Source organism: Nicotiana attenuata, chromosome 2, assembly GCF_001879085.1.
Source record: "Nicotiana attenuata strain UT chromosome 2, NIATTr2, whole genome shotgun sequence".
Taxonomy (NCBI): domain Eukaryota; kingdom Viridiplantae; phylum Streptophyta; class Magnoliopsida; order Solanales; family Solanaceae; genus Nicotiana; species Nicotiana attenuata.
This window is the reverse complement of record NC_031990.1, coordinates 77,922,873-77,948,255: the sequence shown is the minus strand read 5'-3', so window position 1 is coordinate 77,948,255 and position 25,383 is coordinate 77,922,873. Positions and strand designations below refer to the sequence as shown.

The window sequence follows — 25,383 nt, the reverse complement described above, 5'->3', positions numbered from 1 at the left end:
GGGGGGGGGGGGGGTATGAATACAAACAACCAGATTTCCATACACAAACTGATATGTAACTGACAATATTCTAAGAGTTGTTATAAGTAAAGAATTAAGTTTATACCTATTGTACTGGGGAGCTGCATAAAACAAGCAAGAAGAGTTATATGACGAAGAAAATCCTCAAACTAAAATTGCTCTTTCATTTCATGAATGAAGATTTTTCAACTTAAGTTTGAGAAAATAATGTGATTTCACAGATGGTGCGGGGAAGGGGGGGGGGGGAGGGGGGGGGAGGGTTGTATATCTGTGCCACATTAGCATCCTGTATGTGTGAGGAAGCAGCAATATTCAAAATAGGCAGAGTATCATTAAACTATCAGTGAGATACATGATGAAAAAGTTTGTTCCAACTGAAACTTAATCTTTCATTACATGATTGAAGATTTTTCAATTTCAGCTTGAGAAAAACTATGTGATAAAAAATTTAACCAGCTGACTCCATACTAGCATCCTTGCTTCCTCTATATCCAAATTTTCAGAGGATTCAACATAGTTACAGACTATTTTCACATTGGCAGCCAGCCTACTGCAACCTCCTTCATCCGGATTTAAGAGCGGCTATGCTTTGCAAAACTCACATACACATAGTAAAAGGAAACACGACAAAGTACTTTATAAGGGGAAAAAAGATAACACGACAACATGCAAGAAAATGGTTCTGACTGGATACGTCCTCCTCCCTTAACTTTGCAATGCAGGCTTTAAATCTATGTATAAGGCATCAAACTGATATTGTAAAGCTGTATATGGTTAACCTATACTATCAAATTTCACTTTCTTCAACAACAGTAAGCATAGTGGCAACATAACTTGCACAACCCTCAAAAATACTATAGCATTCTATTCTGTGAAAAGGTAAGGGCCCTGTTAGATCAAACCCTTTGTGAACATGCGAGAACCCTATTAGAGGGTTTGAGGACTCCTTCACAAGCTTAGGGAAGCATGGCGATTTACTTGTCCTTGACTCTGCTCTAGGAATAATCTTAACACCACTTCCTAAAAGGAAACAATTTTTCTGAGAGTAAGAAAATTACATCCAAACAAGCATTACCCAATTCCTTATTTCATTGACCATGATAGCCACAAAGCATCCTACCACCCTCGTGTATCTCCCTCATTTCCAAGATCGAATCCTATTCCTATCATACAAATGTGGCAGACTGAAAAGCTAAACTGTTTTGAGAATCCCCATAACAGCAACTACACCAGTTGCAGGACTCAGCATATTTAACAGAACTCCAGAATAATGCATAATAACATATAAGTTTCAGAGAAAACACAAATAATGTCTATTACATGCAAAGGCCAGTATGCATAGTTATCATAGAAGTTTCCAAGAATATAGAAGAAGTGGAAACTAAATAGAAAAGCTAACATCTAAGCCCACAGAAATTCACTCAGTAAGCAGTGTCCAATATGTAGAAACATATGCCTCTTAGAGAAACTGCAAATAACAAGAAAAAATGAGGAACTACAAAATTAGAAAAACTCAGATGACTGTAAAGCAGAAACCTGAATCACGTGGAGACAACAGACTTCCAAGAAACTTCCTTACTGATGGAAGACGGGCACACCAACTTCTAAATTCCTCAAAAGAAATATAACTTTCAGCGCATTGTTTATCATCCGTTGTTAAATTTGCGGCATTGAGGAAAATATCAAGAACTTCCCTCTCTGAACTAGGTTCAGATGGATGGTTCTCATGAGAAGATATATTTCTGAGTACTGCAGTCAAGACAGCTTCAAGATCAGATCTGCAAATTGATCCCAGAGATGTATTTACCACCATAAAGGAGAACAATACTGCTGGATTTTCTTTTATCTTTCTCTTTTTGGTGTTCAATAGTACAGATATCTATATAAAGAAAAAAGAAAGAAAAAGAAGAGGATCTAGAACTATATATAATGATAATTAAAAGTTAAATGTTTAAAACCGGACTAGGAAGGGGTTATTTTACTAGAGCCGCAATGAAACTATTTGACATCCATATTAAGGTAGTCAAACTCATAAACTGAAGGAAAAACTTCTCATTCGACATATATCTGTTCCATATAAGGAAAAAAGAGATTCTGGAAAGAATGAACCTCATCTGACAACAACTATTGAAATAAAGGAAACAATCCATCATCTAGTGACCGATGATATGCTCTTTCCAATTACAAGGAGGGCTTCTAGGTCATAGAAAGCAATCAAAGAAGAAACCATTTCTCTTCCATTATAGAATAGTATTTTGCAGAAAGAGAGTATTGGAAATTCCACAAAGGGGCAAAGTTATGGTCAACCCCATTTGATTCAACAACTGTATGTACATGCTACTTAATGTTTATCAATAAACACCACAAGTTTATGTTATCTATCTTTGTTTTTCTCAATGGAGATCCATTCTTCAGAAATAAAATGCTATATCACTTCCACCTCAAAAAAGTAGGGATAATTTTTAACGAAAAGGGTCCAACCCCAGATATTCGAGTCTGGTGAATAAACATTACGATCCCATCCAGCCAAACACAGGTGCAGCATGGTTGCCTCATTCTGAACTTAAATATTAGCATCTATTTCACGGAGTGTAATGCTCTGCCTGTCCTCTCTTCTTGTAATTATTATACTTGATTATTACAGAGGAAAGGTAGCAATATCAAGGACAACCAGCATCCACTTGACTCCGCAACTGATGGTTAAGTTTGTATCAAGTGCTTCACAAGGATTTCAAGGCAAAATAGTTAAAGTTTGCAAAAGACGTTCAGTTGTAATTCTTTGCTGGCATCATTTTAGGGAGAACTACCAGCAAAAGACAGCCCATGAAAGCGGGTGGGAGCATCAATCATTGAGAAGCTTACAGAAGAGGAATACCCAGGGGGAGTCGGAGGCTATACAAAAGAGGTATAGTATGCACCTATTGAAAAGAGTGATAACACTATGATTACTGCAGGAAAAGAAACGGGATGGCCGAGAATGACTAGAAGAAACTTTTTTACAAAGTCTGATAATTTGTTGATTATGGAGAACTTTGCATAAACCAAGATAACGGAAGAAAAAGAAGTTGCGTGTAGCATAAGATGAGTGGGACCTACATGTTGGGTCAAGTAAATTATGTAAGATAGATACAAATGATAGTGGTGATACCAACTCTCCCATTAGTTTTTAATAATCAAATGCAAGCCCGAAATCCCAATTTCCTCAAGAGGCTTGCATCATAACCTTTTTTGAGATTTTCATTTTGCTTGCTAGTTCTATTTAACATTTGCCCGGTCTTCACTGACAACATATTTAGGAATTCTGATCAATAATTCTTTTATTAAGACCTCTCCTCTCTGTAACTTTAGCATCTTGATAATGATCATCTTCTCATAATTATCATTCAAAAGTAGTCCAAGAGATAGTGAGATGTCAAATAGCAGCTTTCGAATCAATGTTAAAACTAGAACACCTTAATTGAAAATAATTATTAAAATAATATAAAACTAAGAATAATATTTATAGAGAGAATACCACAACTCAATTCAACATAAACAAGGCCAAAATTAAAACGAGTGTATAATTAATCCCAGGCCCTCCTAGTGGTGGAAGGAAAAAGAACTGCCTCAAATGTGCCAAAACGGAGCACAAATTATCTCAACTGCACTAAGCAGTTATTTTTCTGTAAAAAGGGGTTAGAACATAAATTGGAAAACAAAAGATAAAGTGTTAATTGCATCTAAAATAGAGTACCACCTTAGTCCTATGAGGCAAAGCAAAAGTTGATTTTTAATCCAAATTAATGGCTAGTGTACCACCTTAGTCCTAGTATTTTTAGAAGAGCATTCTCACTAAAAATAATTGTAGTTTAGCACATACATCTTCAAAGATCTCTAGCCCGCCATTTTAACGAAGACCTGATCCCCACACCACACTTGCCAGCACTCTATGCCTTCAACCAAACTACAGTGAGAACCTTTGCCCTTTGTTTTCGACATAGTACTGATTGATGAGACGCGAGGCGGTGTCAATGAAAAGTGGAGGTTTGGAGACAAACCTTAGAGTCTAAGGGTTTCAAGTTGAGCAGGACTAAGACGGAGTACCTAGAATGCAAGTTTAGCGAAGCGACAGGGGGAGTAGATATAGAAGTGAGGCTTGACTCACAAGTCATCCCCATGAAAGGAAGTTTCAAGTATCTCGGGTCAGTTATCCAAAGGGACGGGGAGATTGACGAGAATGTCACACCGTATAGGGGCGGAGTGGATAAAATGGAGGCTAGCATCTGGCGTCCTGTGTGACAAGAATATGCCACCAAAACTTAAAGGTCAGTTCTACAAGGCGATGGTTAGACCGACTATACTATATGGGGCAGAATGCTCCATACAGAATGCTGGCCAGTCAAGAACTCCCATATCCAGAAGATGAACGTAGCTGAAATGAGGATGTTGCGATGGATGTGTGGGCACACCAGATTGGATAAGATTAGGAATGAGGATATTTGGGAGAAAATGGGTGTGGCCCCTATGGCGTGAAGCGAAGCTTGGATGGTTCGGGAGTGAAAAGGAGAAGCCTAGATGCCCCAGTGAGGAGGTGTGAATGGTTGGCGCTGGCCGGTAGGAGCATTGGGAGAGGTCAGCCTAAGAAGCATTGGGAGAGGTGATCAGGCAGGACATGGCGCGACTTCAGCTTACCAAGGACATGGCCCTCGACATGAGGGCATGGAGGTCGAAGATTCGAGTAGAAGGGTAATAGGCTGTAATCTGTTTTCTGATCTGTTCCAGGTTTATTAGGGCTAGCTGACTAGTACATTTCTTCGATCCTTAGAGTGCTAGTATCAGGGTTGTTTTAGTACTATCTTCCGCTTCGGTTTTCTAGTACCCTGTCGTGTTACTGCTTGATGCTATTGCTACTGCTTTCTTCCATTTGTTTTTCTCCGGTTCTTACATTGCTGGTATCATTTTCCTGGCCTTGTTGTTATTATTTACTTGTTCCTATTCTTCCTCTCGAGCCGAAGGTCTTTCGGAAACAGCCTCTCTGCCCCCCAGGGTAGGGGTAAGGTTTGTGTACACATTACCCTCCCCAGACCCCACTTGTGGGATCCCACTGGGTCGTTGTTGTTGTTGTTGAGCTGGTAGAATTGTCTGTTCCATTATAAAGTTAGTTTGGACTTTTTTTGACTTGTGAATTTAGAGGTATTTAATACATTTAGAAGGAGAGCCGAGCAACGGTAAAGTTGTCTCTGTGACCTATTGATCACGAGTTCAAGCCGTGGAAGCAGCCACTAATGCTTGCATTAGGGTAGGATGTCTACATAACACCCCTTGGGGTGCGACCCTTCTCCGGACCTGCGTGAATGTGGGATGCTTTGTGCACCTGGCTGCCTTTTTTTAAATACATTTAGAAAGTTGAGCATACTTACATGTAAAAGACAGTATCTGGAGAACCAAACTATATATAGCCCTTAAACATATCAAGGCTTATTGTTCTACCTTCCAACAATGCCATCATCAAAGACATCTAACAACTGATAGATAAACTCTTCAATATCGTTGTTTGTCCCTTTTTCATAGGTTCCCTGCAATATAAAAAGTGGAACCATACGTCATGAGTTCATATTTTTCATTTTTTACTCGCAATAGAAGCTTCAGGAATGATCCTCACTTCACTGATAGACAGATACATGTCCACACTTATGCAGTAAAGGATTAAAGGGTAATGGTTATCTGAATGAATTACAGTTTGCAAATATAAGACCGTTCTCTACATCTATGTTCTTCACTCTAGATGTCCAGGAAGAGAACATCAATATGCTGGTAGAAAACTTGAAATGGCACACAAGGAGAAGGCGTGAAATTCTAGAGAGACCTCAAATTTTAGAAGTAAAAGATAACACTGTAGAGGGTTATTCTGGTCGTTTTAGGGGTATGACGGACACAAGAAAGCAGAAACACTGGAAGTTGATTAAGTCTTAAGTCTTGTGCTAAAACATCTCATCCCATTTAGCTCGGCCCTAAATTAGCTCAGCCATTAAGCTTATCCAGTGCATCCTACCAACGTAGGTAAATCATGCTTCAGCAAAAACTACCCTGAGTATAGGGACTGCAGTTAGAGCTGCCTATGGCACTTCATTCATGGAGACAGTCTCTACATCTCTTCCCTGTTTATGATTTTGCATTTTTTTGGGGCTTATATCCGAGCTAGCTTGGAATGCAGTCTTAATAAAAATGGAATTTGCGCTCAAATGCAGTAAACATGTACCTTGCAGTTCCTTCTGTAGGTATTGCTTCAACTTTTAAGTCCCATTCTCCATCTTCCAATAGTTTGTTCTTGAATATTTTGTGGTTTTGAGTCTTCTAGTGCTCATCATTAAAATCTGGTTCCAAATTACTCTTCTCCTTCGTTGCTCCATTCTTTTTTTTTATATGCAGGATCACCGGACTATTTTGGATGGTTTAGGTGTTCTCAAGGTATAACCTTGCCGTCCTTCTTTATTTATTTATAAGATAACCTTGCCGTGCTTAAACATGGATTGTCGCTTCTTTTAGTAAGAATAAAGTTTATTTGGCTATGGTTGCCTCCTCTTCAATATCAATTGTTCTTCTCTCTTTCCTTAAATTACTAAAAGCCTAAAACTGGATAATAAGCTAACGCAAACTCTAAAAGCTTTCCTTCTCCATCGCCTGTACCATAATACTTGTTATGCACTCGGCAAGCCTTGTCACATATCTACCCACATATCCATTCCAATCTCCTCTGATAAACATTTGTCAGTCACCTAGAATTCCTTGTACCAACGGATCCATATCTTCTCAAAATTTAGCTAGCGTTTGGCCATAGATTCCCAAATTTGTTTTGGAAAATCTGATTTAGGTGAAGTTTGGTTTGAAGATGAAAATGTGTTTGGACATAAGTTTTCAAAATATATTTCACTTTTTTTTGGAAAAAACATGAAACATGACTTATACCCACAAGTTCTAAAAACTATCACAAATACCCAACAACACCTTTATCAATAATTCATTATATTGTCGCAAACCATAGTCCTGGACATAAATAAATTTGGTACAAAGTTATCATTTTTATAATGAACTACATAAAATTATCAAATGACCGAGAAGACGAAGCAGCATTGTTACAAAATAATAAATGGTGGGCTCTTTTATAAAATACAAAAGTTTGGGGCAATTTTTAAAAAATGCAATAGTGAGCTGGTTTTGGGTTTTGGGTTTTAGGAATGTGCCAAAATGTAGATAAAATCTATGGCCAAACATGTATTTGCCAAAAAAATCAAATATATTTTGGCAAAATCTATGGCCAAACGGGTCCTTAGTTTTAGTTTTCTCATTTAAATTCTATTTGTGAAGCCTATGCACTAATGACATTTTTGTTTTCTTTCCCTCGCTAATCATAACAAGATAAACCAACCACCAACTCTCTTTACTTCTAAAACTTTATTTTAGGTCCCAGTTCAACATTATTGCCATCGCGTGCCTACTTTTATCAATCCCACAAGCCACAATACAACAACTTATAGCTTGTTGGTCAATCTCTCTAATGTTCTTCCTTCAGACCATGTCTCTTATAGACACGCAATATTAGTTCTTCTCCTCTTTAAGGTAGACATTAATTTCATTTACTTCTCATTAATTTTATTTCCTTCAACGTACCTAACAAAAAAGATTCTTTGACTTCCATGTCAATTAGCCATATACCACTACCAATTTGAAATTGACTATCTTGGACTAACATATATTATCTATTCATCCAGTATGATGGGGAATCCTTTCTTATCTAGCATCATATCCACGCATTATGATGGAACTAATTTCTTTACTCACACCCGTGCATGATATGAAAATTCTTGCTTATACTCCTTAATGCCAATGTAGTGTGTGCTAAGGAGAGAACATTACCATGATGATAAAGGATTCATCGCATTTGATAATTTGTTACTCTGATCATCAAACTAACCCTCTTTTTCATCAGGACATGGAACTAGATATACTCTGCGAGCGTATGTGAAAAAATTCGTATGTAGTTTTCATATTGTAGATGTACTTTTTTCCATTACGATGTAACAACGTTGAGGTTATTATTAATCAATAATGTCCAATATGTTGTAATTCTTTCACAGTGAAGGGCAAATTATGAAAGTCGTTCATCCTATTATTACAACAACCGTGACATGTTACAATAATGAAGTGGATCATATCATACACTTAATCTCGTACTCGAAAAGTCATGGATATATGAAGGAAAATGTGTTCTTTTCATATGGTGCCTGCCTTTTTCCTTTTCTCTCTCCTAGTAAAAGAATGAATTTTATATCAAGTAGGTACAAATAAGTCATGGCATGAAGGGTAAAGTTAGGACAAACTAAAAAGAAACTTGTATCACATAAAAGCAATAAGAAAAAAGGATAAGATGAAAAATACTCACTTTAGCAATCACAAGGTCTTCAAATGTAAGTTTTTGATCCTTACGTTTCTGAGTGACCAAATCGAACATTCTATCACCCAACGGCCCTTCAACTCCAATATAACCCTATACAAGCATAAATACCCAATTCATGATTTAATTGTAAAGAAACTGAAAGATTTAACAGACGACACATAAAATTGACAGGAAGCACCTTGAAAACAGAAGGAGAAATGTAATTTCCATTGCTTTGAGATTGTGCAGCTAGTGAATCGAACATCGATTTCAGGTCTTCCAGTTTCTTCTCGGTGAACGCTCTACAAAAGAATATCAAATCCGTTTAGAGTTTAAATTGATCAAAAATGGTAACCAATTGTAGTGTTATAGAGAAACTGCCACCTCTTTGCTAAAGCAAATCGCGGATTCGTGGAAGACGATTGAGAGTTGCCCATTTTCTGCTCTCCTCAACTGTTAGCGTTTTACTACTCAATTATTACTCTACTCTTCACTTCAAGCTGTTTCCTGTAATAAACGTGGCAGCAAGTAACCGTTTGCACTTTGCAGATATTTCAAGGGAAACTGCCAAAAGTTAGCGGCTCAAATCAGATCGGCTCAGGAGGATGTGTTTGCTTGCTACAAATGGAAATCTTTGTCTGGAAAAAAATACTAATTTCTTGCAAAATATAAACTTTTTGAAGAAATAATTAAAGATTTATTAAGAGTATGTTTCGAAAGTCGCCCTGTAATTGGTGTAATATTAGGGTATTAATTACACAGTCTAGTAATTATACAGTTGTATTGCACAAGTGTAATTACATAGTTAGATTAAATTTTAAATTAAGTAATTATCAAAACTTAAAATTTAATATAATAAATATATGCTTATAAATTTTTATAAGTATAAATGATATTATATTTAGTATTTAAGATGTATATTTTTTAGTGAATATACATTAATTAGTAATCATATATTTATAACTAATATTGTAAAAATAATTTATATATTTTGAAAAATTAATACTCCCTCCGGTCCAAAATAAGTGATTTTTTGGATGTTTTCACACAAATTAAGAAATTCACCTTTTAGCATTAATTAGCAATGGAATTGACCATATTAACCTTTACTATCTCACATAAACACTCCTAACACATATTCCAACACCATTTACTTCAAGGACAATGTAGGAAAAAAATAATTATTTCATTCTTGAAATCTGGAAAAATCACTTATTTTGGACCACAAGAAAAAGGTCAAAAAATCACTTATTTTGGACCGGAGGGAGTAATATTTAGTTTAGATACTTACAAAAATTAAAAATATACGTTTTGTAAGACATCATAGAATTCATGTTTGATAAAATAAGTTAATATTTATAAATATAATGTCATAACATTATTCAAATGTTTCACAAAACTAATCCATCAATTCTAACTATAAAAAAAGAACAACATGCAATGTGAGTCAATACTACTAAAACAAGTAAATTGGAACCATGAATATAACACGATTTTAAAATTCAAAAAAAAAAGTTTAACATGTGTCAAATTCCAACATAATAATAGTAAGTTCCACAGCAACTTAAGATTAGGAAACATGATAAGTTTATAACCACATTCAACAACGAAATTCCACTTTAATTGCATTACTCATTATATGTCAAATTTGTTGATGACTCCTTATTTCTAATATTAGGAGGTGTAGTTTCAAAAATAAAATAATAAAATAAATAATAAATAAAATATAAGCAATTACATGGAATCACAAGAAGTAAAGATAGAGAAATAAAAGATAAATAATTTTCAAAGAAAAATATATTTTTAAGTTTCAAAAGAAATTAAAAAGTAAAAATAAAATTAAAAAATTAAAATAATAGAAATAAAAGTTATAAAGAAAATAAATTAAAATAAAAAGAAAAAGAAAAGAAACTAAAAAATAACCTTGTAATTACACAGTATAATTACCACCAATTCTCACCTCCCCCTTGAGAATTGGAGAGTGTAATTACACCCCTCCAATTACACCCAATTCCATGCTGACCAAGTAATTACTTGGCCAAACAAATATGCCGAAATTGTGTAATTACACCCAAATCTGTTTCCAAAGTGGCTTTCCAAACATGCTCTAATAGTTTCAACAATTGTATGCGATCAGCCAAAACAACAACAAAAAAGAAAAAGGATATTTGCTTAATTTCACAACATATATACACTCTATCAGCCATAATAATTAAATGGTCAGTATTTGTTGTTCTTTTTCTTTGCTTTTGCCTTATTTTGGCGGTATGTGTAATAATAATAATGCACCGTTTTTAGCTATTTGCCTTGTGACCTATGATGGTTTGATTAAATTCAAAGAAAATTTGGGGCACCACCCTATCAAAAATAAGATGCACCTTATAGGTTGGGACAGTGTCACCAAGTCTAAGAGTAGGTCTAAGGCTACAAAAAGCTGTAATAAAAACAGAGCTATTCATGTTGGCTTAGCATGGAGGCTCTTCCACAATCCATCCTCCCTCTGGGCAAAAACTCTAATTGCAAAATATTGCAATTGGAGCCACATCCCAAAAAAGGCCAAATCTACTATATGGCAATTTATCCTCAAGGGTTGGGATACTTGCAACCATGCGGCCATGTGGGTTGTCAATAAAGGTGAGAAAGTTAGTTTCCTCAATGATTCCTAGATCCCAATAATACTTCCATTAGGAGCATTATTGGGTGGGGGGACACTCACCTTAAACGACCAAACTACCAAAGTGGTCACCACCTACAACAATGGTGAATGCAATACCTCCTCCATCTCTTTTCATATCCCTGCCGAAATCAGAAATCTGATTTCATCCACCTTCATTCCCTGCAACTGCATCAAGGAAGACAAGATGGTCCGGGGCCTAATAATCAATGGCCTCTTCAGCACTAAATCAGTCTATACTTTCCTCACCACAAAAACAATCCACACAACAGATAGGGATAACACTAGTTACAACTGGATCAGGAAACTCAAAGATTCTAACAAGATTAAGATCTTTTTGTGGCTTCTGTATCATGGAAGGCTTCCTACAGGTGCTTTTCTTCAGAAAGATTGTGTCAATTGTAACCCATTATGATGTTTTTGCTCATCTATGACTAAAAAAACCCCGCACATATTCTTTGAATGCTCTATTCTGGCAACCTCACTACCAAAAGCACTACCATAAACCCACAACACAACCACACTCTCACAAGTCTTTCTTGGTCAAACACTTGGACCAACCTCAGGAAGAGAGCCTCCAACACTAACTTGTCTTGGGAAGCCATTTTCCCATTCTGCCTCTGGCATATGGTTAACCAGGAATCACAATCTTTCAAAATAAAATAGGCTAGGTCTCAGTCTTTAATGTCAGAGCAAAGGCCACAGAATTCTATGCTATCCTCCCCCCTCCCCCCTCCCCCACTACAAACTCAACATTGATGGGGCTGCACTAGGAAACCCAGTAAAATGAGGGGTAGGAGGTGTCTTCAGAACCTCCAGTGGCAATTGGATTCTAGGCTATATGAGAAGCCTACCACACACTACTAATACCCAAGTTGAGCTTCTTGCTATTACACGGACTGCAAATTGCAGAGCAAAGAGGCTTTACACTACTAGAAATAAACATTGACTCCACAGAGGTAATAAGAATGCTTAAAACGAGTAATTATATTTATGACTCTATTATCTCTGAATGCAGGTCATTGATCCAAATTATGGGAGGAACAGTAGTGAAGCACAGCTACATGGAGAAACATATGGGAGCTGATCTACTGGCAAAGGAAGGAGCTAAAAAGGAATTTTTTGAGAAAACAACTATGCTGGCAGTTGCTCTGGTGTTTGTAAATAAAGCTTTTTGGGGCAGACATTCTAGGAACTGTTTTTCCAAGAAACATTTTGGAATGTAATAGTAACGCTATGGAACAAAACCTTGGGGATACTATATACCCCCCCTGATGATGTACCTATTTTAGCTTAGATGCTATTATAATCATCCCTTAAACAAAAAAATGATGGTTTGGCATAAGTCACATTTTTTATAAAATAAAAATTACATGTAACTCAAAGAATAGAATTGAGTTCAAAATCCTTGGTCTCAAATTTTTGAAATGCCAAAAAGGGTCACCTTTGAAATTTTCTGATAGTTTCTGAGGGAAAATACTTTTTAATTTCCGTAAATTAAAAATCAAGCTTTTATCTGTGAGCTTTTCATCTCTCTTTTCTCTCGAGGTCTCGCGTTAGTGTTGCCTAACTTAAGCTAATGAAATAAAAAAAGAAAGCAACTTGCTACTAACTAAATTAAAGAATGACAATAGATTAAGGTAGAAATTTATCCGTACTCGTGTTTATACTCTCCAATGAATACATGGCGCATATATTCATATATACTAGTTTTAGTGTACGTGTGTTGCACGTGTCTTTCGCATCAATCACTATAAAATATATACAAAATAATAAATTGGTGCATACATTGAAACAATAGCTAAATTTAAATATCTTCTCAACATGCAAAGATGATGAATTTAGTTGAATAGTTATATAATATTTGTAACTATAAATATTTTATGATATTATGAGATATAAATATGTTATGTTATTGTATTTCGCCTAATATCTCTTTAGAAGACAAGTAATATAAATTTGGACTACCAATTGACCAATGGCACTAATAGCTTGTTTAACCAAACATCTAAAATCAGTTTATTTTGACAGGTATTTTTCGCAAAAGTACTTTTTTAAAAGTTCTTTTGGTGAAAAGTAACTTGTGTTTGGTTAATTAATTTTAAAAGCACGTTTGAGCAGTAATTAGTGTTTGACTAAGCTTTTAGAAAGTGTTTTAAGTGTATTTTTCTCAAAAATATTTTTCGAAAAAATACTTTTAGGGAAAAGCTATTTTTTCTACTTCTCAAATTATTCTTCTGCTCCTACTCAAAAATACTTTTTCCTTCTAAAAAGTTAGCCACACACCTTAACTTAAAATGCTTTTACAAAAAAAAAAAATGGCTAGAAAGATGCTTGGCCAAACAGGCTATAAGTATTTATTTCTATCAGAATTTGTATAATGATTATTTCATCAAAATATTATAAACTTTAAGTACAAAATATAAATATTTTACCTAATTATTTATCCCGTAGATGCGTTGTTGTATTCCCAAATATATATTTTTTGAAATTCTAATCTTTTAAATAATGCATTTTTTGTAAAACTCTAGTTACTGAATTAGTAGGTATTGAGGAAGTTGTTCTTTAAAAAAAATTCTAAATCTTTATCCAATCATATTATTAAATAGTTATTATTTTTCTTAATAATTTAAAAGCTTGAAAAATTGAACAATAATTTAAAGTTTTGAAAAAGAGATCTAGTGCATTCCTAATGAAGCTTTAAAATTAATGGTAACTTTTTGACAATTGATTGATCATCACGATTCTAAAACAAACGATGGAGAAAAATGAAGCTAAGCTACTTTTTATAACAAAAGAGATTAGAAGTTTAAAAACTTGCTCGATATAAAAAAATATATGTATATGTTAGTGAATTACATATTTAAAGATTGATTTTTCTAATTTAGAGGATGGTTAAATAAACAATTTGTATTATGACTATAGATTATAAGTACAATCAGTTTTTCATTTCCATGAAGAATAATAAATAAATCTGATTTAATTGGTCAAGATTCTAAAATAAATATTTTATATAGGAAATAAATTAAAGCTACTTTTTTTATAACTGAAGAATTAAGAGTTTAAAAATATGTTCTGAGTTTTTTCTTGGGTTGAGTTTTGTTCTAAATTTTTTCTTTAATATTTATAAGTCTATTTTTTACATGGTAATGAAAAAGAAATTGTAACCTAGGTACATAGAATTCGTTCTTTCCAATTTTGTATAAAAATTAAAAGAGAAACAATATAATCTTTATTTAGACAACAAAAGTAATTATCTTAACTTAAAAGGTATGGTGGTTGGTAAATAGAATATGGTTACTTGGATGTAGTTTTGCTGGAAAATTAAATCAAAGTATAATTGTTGTTTTTAAATTCTAAAATATTAGAGATTCTTACATAATTCAAATAAGGAAATATATTTAATAGTCAAATTTTATTGACTTAAAGGTCCTAAATTTTAGGGAGATAATTAAATAACTATTTTGTCTAGTGTAAACTCTATTTTTAAAAGGGTAAAAAAGGCGAACGATATTTCGCTAAAGGCCTTCGTGCTTTTAATATAATATAGATACTCTTTACTAAATTAAAACTTAATTAATATATTTTATATTAATTTATAATTTTATTATAATAATTAATATGATTTAGTATAAATATACAAATTAGGGAGAATACGATCAAAGAGAGATGGATAAAGGAAGTGGAAAATCTGCCTAACCTTTACAAAAGACTAAGAGGGTGTTTGGCTAAGCTTATAAGCTGGTCAAACTGGCTTATAAGCACTTTTTGGCTTATTTACGCGTTTGGTAAAATTAAAAGTGCTTATAAGTTAGGTGCTTATAAGCCAAAAATAAGCCAAAAGCCATAAGTTGGTCTCCCCCAAATTATCAAATTTCAGCTTATAAGCCGTTTAAGTTTGGCCAAAATATTTACTATTCTATCCCTAAAATACTTCTTTTTAAAACAAAACTCTTCTTGTACCCAGTTCTTGAGCTGCATATTATTAATTTCAGCACTTTTATCCAAACACGTAACTGCTTATTGTTTAAATCAGCTTCAGCACTTAAAAATGCTTCTCAGCACCTGTAGCTTATCAGCTACTCTAAATCAGCTAAGTCAAACGGGCTCTAAATCCCACAGCTGGCTTGCTTACATGACTCGTAAAAATTATAAGGATAGTAATTACATATTATAATAATTAAAATAATATATTGATGTACCAGAACTTAATTATAATATAATTATACTGTTTTATTTGGCTGGACAAGTATAATTACAAAGTTAAATAAACTTTCGAATTAACATGTAGATAATTTTACTGTGTAACAAGCATATATGTAAATTCTAAATATAAAATATTAATTTATTTGAGGTATCTAAAGTAAATTTTTTTCCTGTAAAAATATATTTAATAATTATAAATTAGTAAATAATATCAAAAATAATACTCTGTCTTCCAAACAAATATTAATTGCTTACAAACTTATGTGAATAAAAGAAAGTCATATATGAGCTTAGAAAATATTTTTTTATTTTGAATATTTATTAAAAAATAAAATATCTTATTTGGTATGTTTTCTTAATAAATATGCATTTTTCATAATAAATATGCATACTAATGAATAGAAAATAAAGTTACTAATAAAATATAAAATTATATTTAACAACTAAGAATAAAAAAAAAAAAGAAATAAAATATGTGACGTTGAAAAATTATATGAAAGCATACCATAAGCAACATCTTAGAAGGCTATAAAATGAGAATAGGGGAAATCAAAGAGAAATAGTGTGAACAAATTGTAACGATCTAGCCGGCCATTTTGTGTATTTGAGCCTCGTTATCCCATTTGATGCTCCCCGTATTTTATATTTGTTGTTCTGTGACTTGCGGGGATAGTTGGTTTAGGTTCGGGAAGGTTTTAGAATAAATTGGAACAATTAGTTCCAAGGTTGGAAGCTTGAGTTATAAGAGTTGACCGAGATTTGACTTTTGTATAAATGACTCTGAAATGGTGTTTTGATGGTTTCAACAGGTTTGTATGGTAATTTTGGACTTAAGCGTATATTCGGATTTAGATTTGGAGGTTCCTAGGTTGATTTGGTTCTTTTAGGCAAAAATTGGAAATTTGAAGGTTTAGAAGTTCATAGGTTTGATTCGGAGTTAACCTTGAAGTTATCGGGTTCGGATTGTGGTTCTGGAAGTTTGAATAGATGTGTTTTGTCATTTGGGGTTTGTGTGCAAAATGTGGGTTCATCCCGAGTTGGTTAGGCTTGAATCGGACGCTTGGTTTGAAGTTTAAATGTTGTTGAACTTGAGAGATTTGCATTTTGGCATTTGATTCGTTGATGTGATGTTACTATATGTGTTTGGAGGCTTTGGATAGGTTCGGGTAGTGTTTATGAATTTGTTGATATGATTAGATGGGGTATTAAGGGACTCGGGTAGGTTTCGGACTAGTTAGAGCATTTTGAAAAGTTGCAGATTTTGCTGGTGGCAGGTCTTCACTGCGATTGCGGGGTTAGTGTCGCATTCGCGGAGTGTAATTTTGAGTTGGGAATTGTCCTTCTTCGCGTTCGCATTTAGGGTCCGCATTCACGGAGCAGTTGGGAGCTAGGGGTCATTGGGCTATGCATTTCAGGTTGCGTTCGCATAGGGGCAGGTTGGTTCTTCTTCGCATTCGCGAAGTGGTGCACGTAAACGCGAAGATATATTTTGAGGCAGTCGATTTTTGTGCTTCGCTAACGTGAGGCACATGCCGTGTTTGCGAAAGGTATTGCAGGGCAGACGTTTATGTTGTTATTTATGGGACTTTGAGCTTATTTTATCATATTTTGAGATTGGGAGCTCGGATTGAGGCGATATTCACCCACTTGGATTGGGTAAGTGTTCTTAACTCAAATTTGATTATTATTCATGATTCTATTCTTGAATTTGGCATTTGATTGGTAAATCTAAGAGAGAGAAATTGAGGATTTTGGCAAAACTTTTCAAAAAAAGAAAGGATAGAGATTTGAACCATGTTTTGCAGTCGGGTTTGGATGAAACTTATATTTTTGGTGTAACGACCCGACCGGTCATTTTGATCTCTAGCGCGTTGTTCAGCAGTTTGAGGTCAGAGCAGCTTCACTTCAGGTATTATGACTTGTACGCATGGTCGAAATTGAATTTCGGGAAGTTCAGAGTTGATTTGGAAAGAGAATTCTCATTTCGGAAGCTTTAAGTTGAAAGAATTGACTAAGATTGAATTTTTGAGTAAACGACCTCGAAATCGGGATTCAAAGGTTCCAGCAGGTTCGTATGATGATTTCGGACTTGGGCGTATGTCCGGATCGGGTTTTAGAAGACCCGGGAACGTTTTGGCACCTATTGTGGAAGTTAGCATTTTTGGAAGAATTTTATAAGTTTGGGTTGAAGTACATTTCAGTGTTATCAATGTCCATTTGGGATTCCGAGTCTAAGAATAGCTCCGTATGGTAATTCTGGTGTTGGGAGCGAGATCGGAAGTGAATTCGGAAGGTCCATGGGTCATTTTGGAGCCATTTGGCTAAAGATAAAAATTTGAAGGTTTTTTAGGAGTTTGACCGGAAGTGGACTTTTTGATATCGGGGTCGGAATCCAATTCCGGAAGTTGGAGTAGGTCCGTAATGTCGAATATGACTTGTGTGCAAAATTTCAGGCCAATCGGACGTGATTTGACAGGTTTCGGCATTGAATGTAGAAGTTTGAAGTTCTAAAGTTCATTAAGCTTGAATTGGGGTGCGATTCATGATTTCGATGTTGTTTGATGTGATTTGAGGACTCGAGCAAGTTCGTAAGGTGTTATGAGACTGGTTAATGTGATTGGACGGGGTCCCGGGAGCCTCGGGTGGATTCCGGATGGTTAACGAATCAAAATTTAGAATTTAAAGAAGAACCGAGGCAGCCGATATCTGGTGTAACTGCACCTGCGAGTTTGAGGCCGCAGGTGCGGAGCCGCAGAAGCGGCCTTTGTGTCGTAGAAGCGGAACTGGACCGGCTAGGTTGGGTTCGCAGATTCGGTCATTTTGCCGCAGATGCGGGCGACACCTGCGGAAGGAGAAGCGCAGATGCGGAAGTTGAGGGCTTGGAGGAGGACCGCAGAAGCGGATTGTAGGTCGCACCTGCGGAACCGCAGAAGCGGTTAAGTGACCGCAGGTGCGGAAATGCTGGAGGCAGTGAGGTTCTTTTAAATTGGGGGTTGGGTTCATTTCAACCCCATTTCTTCCATTGGAGCCGATTTTGGAGCAACTTTGAGGTGCCATTTTCACCACCAAGCATGAGGTAAGTAATTTATGCTAGTTTTGAGTTAAATACATGATTATATACGGATTTGGACATGGAAATTTGTAGGAATTTGGGATTTTGAGGAAAACCTAGAAAATTCGTATTCTTGGATTTTGACCACGATTTTGGGTATGAAATTGAGAGTAAATTATATATTTGAGTTCGTGAGGTTATGGGTAAACTTTATCTTCGAAAAATTTCGGAATCCGGGCACGTGGGCCCGAGGGCATTTTTGTCAACTTTTCGATCGGAGTTAGGAATTGTTATAAATTGGATCATTAGGAGTAATTAAGCGTATATTAATGGTTTTACATATTGGCTAGTTTTGGAACGTTGTGCATCAATTTGAGTCTTCGGAAGGGCGTGGAATGCCGGTTATGGAACTTCGGAGCGAGGTGAGTCTCCTTTCTAACCTTGTAAGAGGGAATTGTCCCCATAGGTGAATTAATTGGATATGTGCTACTATTTGTGGGGGCTACGTACGCACGAGGTGACGAGAGTCCGTGCGTAGCTACTATTATGCTTATGTCCGGGTAGTCTAGGACCCAAAAGCATGCTTACTTGTAATAAATGTAATCTTATTGATAGTTTAAATTTCTTAAATCATATTGAAGAGGCAAATGATTTTCTAAAAGAGTTAAACTTTATTTTCTTAACTTGTAAAAGAGAAATTTACACCTCCTTGAATAATTGTTCCCTTGATGAAGTCTTGATTGACTGTTTGAATGTGTATTTCTATGTGTACCTGCGTCACATGTATGATTCGCGAGCAGGGTGATTATTTATTCATATTTGACCGCGTTGCATGTATGATTCGCGAGTGGGGTAATAGATGCATCTATGGTTCGCGCCATTCGACCCTCTGGCAGTGCATAATTTAAATATTATTGGAACGGGTCGTACGACCTTGGCATGATTTGCGCATGCTTGTATTGCTTTCCTTGAAATAAGTGTTGATGTTTGTCCTCCCTGGCCTGAGATTAATGTATAAATGATGAAAATAAATTTGGGAATATCCTATAAAAGAAAGAATTGTTTATTTGCCTCATGCTATTGAGTTACAACCATTTGTATGAAAATCCTCGATTTACTATATTGTTGGTATATTATTATTGGACCACTAGTAAGTGTCGAGGTCGACCTCTCATCTCTACTTCTTCGAGATTAGACGGGATACTTAGTGAGTACACGATGTTTTTGTACTCATGCTACACTTTCTGTGCATTTTTGTTGCACAGGCACATGTAACCCTAGTGGCCTAATGGACGTAGCAGCATGGATGATACATAGACTTAGGTGAGCTGCATCTCTCGAGACGACCCGCAGCCAGTAGAGTCTCTTTCAATGTATTATAATTAGTTTCTGTCCAAGTTTGTATTTCGGACAGCTATTGTACTTTATTAGATTTCCTAGTAATTGCTCATGCACTTGTAACACCGGGTTCTGGGATGATTTTGGGATTATTTAGTAAATAAATTTTATAAAAATATCATTATTTATTCAGTGAAGTTTATTATTCATTGTTAATGTTTAGCGGAAATTATTTTGAAAATATTAAAACGAGAATTTACTAGTTAAATGGTGTTGGCTTGCCTGACAGTGGTGTCCTGCGCCATCACGGCTCTTAGTGAATTTTGGGTCGTGACAAAGCAGATGATGAGGGGAGAGACAGGTTTAGGATGGGATGCCACAAAAATGCATATGACAGATGATGATTGGTAGGAGCAAAAAATTAAGGTACATCTCTCATATTTCTTACGTGTCGTTCATTTATTTTTTCATAGTCAAATTTATCTATTATCTTAAAGTGGTTTTGAATTTTTAGTAGAATGCTCGGTATAAAAAATTTAGGAACAAATCGCTCATATGGTTTTGCTACGACGCTCTATTTGTAGATGTTGTTGCTACGGGAGAAAGAGCACGTGCAACTAATCAAGAACAAATGTTTGGTATTGGATTAGACTTCAAGAAAGAAGGAATAAATGATATTGATGGTTGTGACAGAGAACACTTGTCTTAATGTTGAAAGGAGTGATGAAAGTGATGATTTACAAAATGTGGATTCTATTATGTTCCCTGAGCCATCACTAAGAAGACGAAAATCAATTTATAGTATTGGCACTAGCAATCAAGTAAAAAAGAGTAAGAAAAGATTTGGTGCAACATCAATGAAAGAGAAAATACACTATCTGGTAGAGTTTATGTCTAGCAAAAGCACTGTTGCATCTCTTGCAGAAGTTGAATTCACTATCGAGAAGTGTATTGACATTTTGGAAAAGATTCCTGATATTATTGATAGGAGTGGAATTTACGACTATTCTATAAATACGTTTCTTAAGAAAGACATGCGACAAATATTTTTGAGGTGCCTACCAATAAAGCTAAGAAGTCTTAGCCGGAGTTTAACTATGAGATGTACCTTATGAAAAGTGGTTGATGTGTCGTTGTGCTTAAATATTTTTATTAATTTATGTTTGAACATTGTGGTTGTGATGCCACTGGAATCTTTTGGTTTGTTTTTATTAGAACAGTAAGAATGTGATGCCACTGGAATCTTTTGGTTTGTGTTTATTAGAATGTAATGTGTGATTCCACCTTGCTGGGAATGACACATCAGAACAATAAGAATGTGATGCCATAGGAATCAGTTTGTATTGATGGAATATTTTTTTTTTCTTTTTTGAGTGATTGAATCTTTTTTGTGTGATGGAATCAGTTTGGTATTGATAGAATATTTTTTGTGTGATTCCACCTGTCAACTTGATCACTTTTAGTTTATTATCACTTCAAAATGTTCAAGAATGAGTACAGAAGTGATACACTATTAGCACTCAGTGCCAAACTTCTCTTGTATCTGCTTGTGGATCTGATATAAAATGTTATATTTTTAAATTATTAATTTGTGTTCGAAGTTTTTATTTTCAGTTAAATGGAGAGTTGGGATATTAGCGATTTGAAAGATCTCTATCTAGGTGATTTGCTAGATGATGATAATGAAGAGGAACTAGAGAAAATTCGGAGGGAGCAAGACGATAAGGAATGGATGGCTTTATGTCTGTATACGGTAGAAATCGGGGCTACCCGATTTTACTATTTGGTTGAAACAAGGACGTCGCATCGAAGAGCTAAGGCATCGAATTCGAGATCGAAGTCTCTTTCGAGATCGAGGTTGGTATCAATCGAAGCCAGGGGAGATAGACTTCGAGTAACATCGGGGATAGATTAGTAACGAAAAGAGTGAGATATCCGTGATTGGTCGAGGATCGTGGCGTGAATCTCGGAACAGACCAAATCAGAAGCGGTTAATTAGCTGTTTATACGATTTCCTTCTATAATTAGAGACATACAATAATTAGGTTTCCTCTACTATACAAAGAGGAGTTCCAATCATTTGTAGGAGGATTATTCACTGAAACATAAGCAATATAGCTCTCCTTTTCTGACCCGTATTCTTATTCACAATTTATCCAATCTTTGCTGTTCTCATACTTTATCACCTCGAGGGTACCTTAATTTAAGGCTGAAGCTTTGTTTGCATACTGGTTTGGGTTATTTACAGTTAAATTCTACCTCTTATTTTCTTACTTATCAATTGGTATTGGGTGAAATCACATATCCTTAAAATTACATTATAAATTTAATTGTTATCTGATTTTTAGGGTAAACAGTTTGGCGTCCACTGTAGGGCTAAGGATAATAGTGACTATTCAATACTGATTCTGATAACACACACTATTTTATGCTTGTTCTTGCTAAGTATTTTTGTTTTCAGGATAAAATATGTCAAACTCACAAACAGCACCCACACATGGAGATAATGGCCTCGGATTCCGCGGAGAAAATGACAATGTAATCGCTCCAGGGGTCGAGGTTCCACAAGATGATCTCGAGGGCAACCCAGTCGACGTAAGTTCACACATTGCTCTAAACACGAACCTGGGTGCGGACCCCGAAAGGAGTATACGCAGAGAAGGCTGATCTAGTGGTCAAGGTTCACAGGGCGGAGGAGATGGAGAAGTCAGTTTCCAAATGATATTTGAGATGCTAAAGGCTCAACAAGCCGCTATTGCACAACTACAAAATCAGCATCGAACGCCGAGCGGGGTTGAACCGGAGGCCGCCCGCCGGGCCGAGCCAGTACCAGAAAGGTCGAATACCAGTAAATCGGGGACTGACGCCACAATAATGAAGATGCTCGAGGACCTCACCAAACGAATTGAATCGGAAGAGAAGAAGATTGAGGAAAACGACAAAAGGGTAGAAGCACACAACTCCTGAGTTGATCAAATTCCGGGGGCACCACCGATATTGGAAGGACTAGATCCTAAAAAGTTCATCCAAAGACCATTCCCCCTGGTATGGCTCTGAAGCCAATCCCCAAGAAGTTCCGTATGCCCGAGATCCCAAAGTATAACGGCACGACCGATCCGAATGAACACGTCACCTCGTATACGTACGCCATCAAAGGAAATGACTTGGAAGATGACGAAATTGAATCCGTACCGTTGAAAAAGTTCGGGGAGACTCTATCGAAGGGTGCCTTAATATGGTATCATAACTTACGCCCTAATTCTATTGATTCGTTTGCTATGCTTGCTGATTCTTTTGTAAAGGCACACGTCGGAGCCATTAAAATTACAGCGAGGAAGTCGGACCTTTTCAAGGTAAGGCAGAAAAATAACGAGATGCTCAGGGAATTCGTATCTCGGTTCCAAGCGGAGAAAATGGATTTGCCTCTGGTCACCGATGACTAGGCTGTTCAAGCTTTCATCCAAGGTCTAAACACTCGGAGTTCCATAGCTTCACTGCAGTTGAAGCAAAGTTTAATCGAGTACCCGACGGTCACTTGGGCCGACGTACATAATCGATATCAGTCGAAGATCAGGGTCGAGTACGATCAACTTGGGACTCATTTGGGGTCCGTTTACCCAAGCAAGCCCATGGATAGGATCAAAAGGGACTTCGATCGAGAGCTAAGGTCGAATAGAGATTGATATCAACCGTACAATGGAGACCCAAGAGGCAGCGGCTCTAGGTGAAGCTTCCCACAAAATGAGAGGAGAAATGATCGAGGTCAAAATTCATGGGGACTTGGTGATGAGGAAGATCACGTTAAAGATCCAAAATCCAAATAAATGTACGACCACATTCCAATTCTTTCTATTTTTTCGACTAACACTTGTAGGCTATCGGCAAGGATTGACACGAAGCTTTGGATCTTAAAGCACGCGTTGCACTTTTTTTCCCTTAGACCGATTTTTGTCCCAAGTGGGTTTTTCCAGTAAGTTTTTTAATGAAGCAACCATTGTCCGAGGTCCCTAGCCTTAGAAAATAATTTTTAAAGAAATTGTTGTGCTGGTTTTAAAAGGAAATAAATAAATGAATTAATGTTTGAAATTGTTGGTATCGGGCCCGTATTTTGGTTTCGGAGCCTGGTACAAGTTTGTTATGATATTTAAGTCCTATCTGTGAAATTTAGTGAGAATCGAAATTGATTTGACGTGATTTGGACGTCCGGTTGAAAATTTAGAAAATCATGAGTTTTGAGGTTAAATTCATAGTTTTTGATGTTATTTTGATGATTTGATCGCACAATCAAGTCCGTATGATGTTTTTAGACTTGCGTGCATGTTTGGTTTGGAGCCCCGAGGGCTTGGGTGAGTTTCAGAAAAGGTTAGGCTTACCTAGTTTAGAGACTAGGTGCCATCACGACTCCTTTGGAGGGATTTTGGGTCGTGACACATTGTTCGTGATAACTTAGAGCAATTCAATAGTATCCGAGGTTCCCTACAATAAGCCTCAAGTACTGGGGGGCATTATCCTCGAATTTCTACTTTGTTGCAAAGAAGTTACTTCATGACGGTAGAGTCTCGATAGGAAAATATTGTAAGGGTCAAACTGTCAGATGAACCGTGCCCATATAGGTTAATCGAGCTCTAAACATCAAACATGCGCGCATGTATAATCATCTATTGAGAGAAGTATTTTTCCTTGCCGATATTTCATGCCTTTAGAAAAACTTCCTATTTCATACTCTTGATCTGTTGCGTAAACATGCTTAAGGGCCGATCATGATGGAAGTTCAAACAACTAACCCCACGCTTGAGGACTGCCGTACGAGAAACCAACGAAATCAAACTACTAAAATTTCGAGACCATAAGACCTTAAAGCAACCCTCGATTTAACAGGCCACGGCCACCCCACTCGGGGATTGACACTTCGAACAAGCTCGAAGTAAAGCAGAAATAAACCCAAAGGGCAAGTTCCGAACTAAAGAGGCTACGACCAAATTAACGCGGATCGGAGACGTCCAAAATCCGTAACAAATACAAAGTCCTAAGGGCTACGTCTACTTTGAGTTCGGGCAAGCCCTCACTTGATCATAAATCCCAAGTGCTATCTTAACCTGAGTGCGAACAAACTCTCAACCGGGGACTATCTATAAAGCCTAAGGGCTAACTTTACTTCGAGTTCGAGCAAATCCTCACTCGACTATAAAGCCCAAGGGATAACTTTACTTCGAGTTCGAGCAAATCCTCCCTCGACTATAAAGCCTAAGGGCTAACTTCACTTCGAGTTCGAGCAAGTCCTCACTCGATCATAAAAGCCCAAGGGCTATCTTAACCTGAGTTCGAGCAAACTCTCACTCGGGGACTATCTATAAAGCCTAAGGGCTAACTTTACTTCAAGTTCGAGTGAATCCTCACTCGACTATAAAGCCTAAGGGCTAACTTCATTTCGAGTTCGAGCAAGTCCTCACTCGATCATAAAAGCCCAAGGGCTATCTTAACCCGAGTTCGAGCAAACTCTCACTCGGAGACTACCTATAAAGCCTAAGGGCTAACTTTATTTCGAGTTCGAGCAAATCTTCACTCGACTATAAAGCCTAAGGGCTAACTTCACTTCGAGTTCGAGCAAGTCCTCACTCGATCATAAAAGCCCAAGGGCTATCTTAACCCGAGTTCGAGCAAACTCTCACTCGGGGACTA

General features: G+C 36.4%; 1 protein-coding gene across 1 annotated transcript in view; it reads right to left on the bottom strand.

Annotated features, from left to right (window-relative positions):
- LOC109213276 (TLD domain-containing protein 1) overlaps positions 1 to 9,082 on the bottom strand; it is a 13,260-nt gene extending 4,178 nt beyond the window's left edge. The window contains exons 1-5 of the mRNA XM_019377059.1: positions 8,819 to 9,082; positions 8,634 to 8,736; positions 8,441 to 8,545; positions 5,491 to 5,576; positions 1,558 to 1,799 (exon numbers count right to left, since the gene is read on the bottom strand). Coding sequence (XP_019232604.1) covers positions 1,558 to 1,799; positions 5,491 to 5,576; positions 8,441 to 8,545; positions 8,634 to 8,736; positions 8,819 to 8,871 — 589 coding nt within the window. The 5' untranslated portion in view covers positions 8,872 to 9,082. The remainder of the gene's footprint in view (positions 1 to 1,557; positions 1,800 to 5,490; positions 5,577 to 8,440; positions 8,546 to 8,633; positions 8,737 to 8,818) is intronic.